Source organism: Neopelma chrysocephalum, unplaced genomic scaffold (assembly GCF_003984885.1).
Source record: "Neopelma chrysocephalum unplaced genomic scaffold, ASM398488v2 Primary Assembly neopelma1_203, whole genome shotgun sequence".
NCBI classification, from domain to species: domain Eukaryota; kingdom Metazoa; phylum Chordata; class Aves; order Passeriformes; family Pipridae; genus Neopelma; species Neopelma chrysocephalum.
Genome location: NW_020897865.1, coordinates 12,942 through 16,282, shown reverse-complemented (window position 1 = coordinate 16,282; position 3,341 = coordinate 12,942). Strand labels below are relative to the sequence as shown.

The 3,341-nt window shown below is 64.3% G+C and overlaps 1 protein-coding gene across 4 annotated transcripts in view; it reads left to right on the top strand.

The window, feature by feature from the left end:
• Positions 1 to 1,757: 1,757 nt before the first annotated feature.
• LOC113977191 (class I histocompatibility antigen, F10 alpha chain-like) overlaps positions 1,758 to 3,341 on the top strand; it is a 4,102-nt gene continuing 2,518 nt past the window's right edge. For all 4 annotated transcript variants that reach the window (XM_027703090.1, XM_027703089.1, XM_027703091.1 and 1 more), the window contains exons 1-2: positions 1,758 to 1,859; positions 2,991 to 3,254. In XM_027703090.1, the coding sequence (XP_027558891.1) occupies positions 1,784 to 1,859; positions 2,991 to 3,254 (340 nt within the window). In that variant the 5' untranslated portion in view covers positions 1,758 to 1,783. The remainder of the gene's footprint in view (positions 1,860 to 2,990; positions 3,255 to 3,341) is intronic.

Here is a 3,341-nt window from a genome sequence, read left to right as displayed (position 1 = left end):
TCCCAGTATGATCCTGGTCTGATCCCAGTTACCCCCAGCATGGTCCCAGTTGCTCCCAGTTGCCCCTAGCGTAGATCCAGTCAATCCAAGTATGATCCCAGTCTTCCCCCAGCATGGTCCCAGTCAATCCCAGTTACCCCATTGTAGATCCAGTCACTCACAGTTGCTCCCACTTCCCCCCAGCATGGTCCCAGTTCCCCCCAGCATGGTGCCAGTTCCCCCCAGCATGGTGCCAGTTCCCCCCAGCATGGTGCCAGTTCCCCCCAGCATGGTCCCAGTTGCTCCCACAGTGGTCCCAGTCACCCCCACTATGGTTACAGACACTCCCAGTAGATCCAACTTACAGTCCTCAGCACACTCGTAGTCATTCCCAGTCACTCTCAGTTACCCCAGTGAGGTTCCAGGTTCCACCATTATGATCCCAGTCACTCCCAGTATATTCCAGTTGCCTCCAGCATGCTCCCAGTAGCCCTCAATGTGTTCCCAGTTGCTCTCAGTATGATCCCTGTTGCCTCAGTTCTGGTCCTGCTGGGTCCTGCTCCTGGTCCCAGCGTATCCCGGTATCCCAGTCCACCCCAGTCCATCCCGTCCCGTCCCAACCCATCCCGGTCCCTTCCCGGCAGCCGCCGCTGTTTCCCGGATCCTGCCCCGCCCCGACCCAGAGCTGCCGCCGGACACCGCCCCCCCCATCCCGGTGTCACCCTCTTTGCTCTCCCCACAGACCTCCTGACCCAGCTCCTGCTCCTCCCAGGGAGGGCTTTTGGGAGCTCCCCATTTCCTGGACCCTGGGACCCCCCTGAATCCCCATTCCTGGGCACTGAGACGTCCCTACATCTCTTTCCCCAGCTCCAGGACCCCCCTGCACCCCCTTATCCGGCTCTTAGACCTCCTGCAACCCCTTTCCCGGCCATCCCACCTCTCCCAGCCCCCATCCCCCCCCCGTTCCTTGACCCTGGCACCCCTCTGAACCCCCATTCCTGGACACTGGGATACCCCTGCACCCACTTCCCTGGGAAACCCACGACTGGAAAAGGGGTTCTCCAGCCCCTCTGGAATTTATGATCACCCCGAGGAAAGGGAGACGAGAAAGACAGAGAAGGAGATTCGGGATCAGGGGCCGGAGTCCCAGCGCCCAGTCTGCTCCGCCGGGAGTGGGGACCGGCACACGCAGCCAAAACTGGAGCTTTTCCCCCTCGGTGTCTCCCAAGGAACGGCCCAGGAGCTGCTCTGGGAGGAGTTCGGGCGGGACACGCCGGAGCTGTCCCTGGGAAGCTCTGGAACGCAGCATCCAGGAGGGATGAGGAGGGTCTGCGGGGAGCAGTGGGGGCTGCCCGGGGAGGGCACTGGCACAGGGAGATCGCCCCCCGCCCCCGCGGGATCCGCAGATCCCGGCGCTTCCCCCGCTTTGGCCCCAAACCAGCGGGTTTAAGGAGGCCAAGTTTAAGCGCAGGGCCCGGGAGTTCAGCTCAGCCCGGCCCGCGGGTCCCGCAATACGTGGCCGAGGAGGGTCGCAGGGGGGCCGAGGGGGATTCGGGGGTGCCCGGAGGGGTCCCAAAGGGGATCCAGCTGAATTCCCAGGAATTCCCCCATCCCCGCCCCCCCCGCGATCCCTCGGTCACTTCCGTCTCCCAAACTGCGCGCCCAGGATCTGCTTGGCGACCGGAGACGTCACGAGCAGATCGTGCTGCCATTGGCGGTCAGGAAATAGCGGCGCCAATCGCGGGGCCGGAGGCGGCTCTGTGGGCGGGGCCCGGGCTGTGGGCGGGGCCAGCGGAGCAGCGCCATGGCGCTGGGGCTGGGGCTGGGGACGCTCCTGGGGGTCCTGGGGCTCCTGAGGACCCCGGCGGGGGCGGCGGAGGGTAAGTGGGGCCCTCGGAACCGGGAACTCCTGGACCGCCACTTCCGGGCACGGGAGCCCTTCTGAACCCCCATTCTTGGCACCGGGACGCCCCTGAACCCCCATTCCTGGGCACTGGGTCCCCCTTGAATCCCCTTATCCAGCATCGGGACCACCTGAAACCCCCGTTCCTGTGCGCAGGGACCCCCTGCACCCCTTTATCCGGCACTTTTTCTTGACCTTGAGACCCCCTAGATCCCTGTTCCCTCCTTTCCCAGCCCCCAGCCCTTCTTTTCCGCAGCACCACGGACCTCCAGGACCCCCATTCCTGGCCATGCTGGGTCTCCCCACCCCGTGACCCCCCTTTCCTCGAAACTGGGAGCAGCAGGACCTCCCTTTCCTTGGCAGAGGGACCCCCTGGACCACCCATCCCCCCTCTCCGAGACCCTTTCCCCCCCTTTCCTTAACTCTGAGACCCCTTGAAATCCCTCTTCCCCAGCACCAGCACCCCCCTGGGCCCCCCTATCCTGCACCAATATCGCTCTGCACCCCTTTTCCCAGCCATCCCACCTCTCCTAGACACCTTTTGCTTGACCCTAAGCCCCCCTGACTCCCATTCCTGCCTTCCCCAGCCCCCAAACCCCCATTTCTTCTACACCGAGGACCCCCGGGCCCCCATTCCTGGCCATCCTGGGTCTCTCCATCCCATGATCCCCCCTTTCCTTGATACTGGGACCTCCTGGACCCCCATTCCTGCCTTTCCCGGCTCTCAGACCCCACTTTCCTCAACATTGGGGACCACTGTGCCCCCCTTTCCTGGGCACAGGACCCCCCCTGAACCTCCATCCTGCCTCTCCCAGTGCCCTCACCCCCTTTCCTTGACCCTGGGACCCCCCAGACCTCCATTCCTGGGCATGGGGACCCTTCTGCACCCCCTTGGACCCCCATTTCCTGGGCACAGGGACCCCCTGCAACCCCTATCCCACCTCTCCTTGTCTCTGCATCCCTCTTTCCTTTACCCTGGGACCCCCAAGCCCCTTTCTGGCTCTTCCAGCTCTCCCAGTTCCATCTTTCCTTTACCCATGATCCCCCCTGGCCCCTCAGTCTCTCACCGTGGGACCCCCAGACCCCCCAAATGTCGGTGTCCCCCCAGTTCTCCACTCCCTGCGTTACGTGCGCGTGGCGGTGTCGGAGCCTGGCCCAGGGCTCCCCCAGTACATGGCCGTGGCATCTGTGGACGGGATCCCCTTCGCATGCTACAACAGCGAGCGGGGCCGGCTGGAGCCGCAGACTCTGTGGATGGCGGCCGGAGCTGAGCCGGGATATTGGGATACAGAGACCCATTTCAGCGAGAGGGACCGGTACCAGGACCCTGACGACCTGAAGAGGCTGCAGATCCGGTACAACCAGAGTGGGGGTGAGTGGGGCGAGCTGGGGAAGGGGGGATCTGTGGGGCTGGGATGTGGATCTGTGGGGCTGGAGGGGATCTGTGGGCCTGGGATGC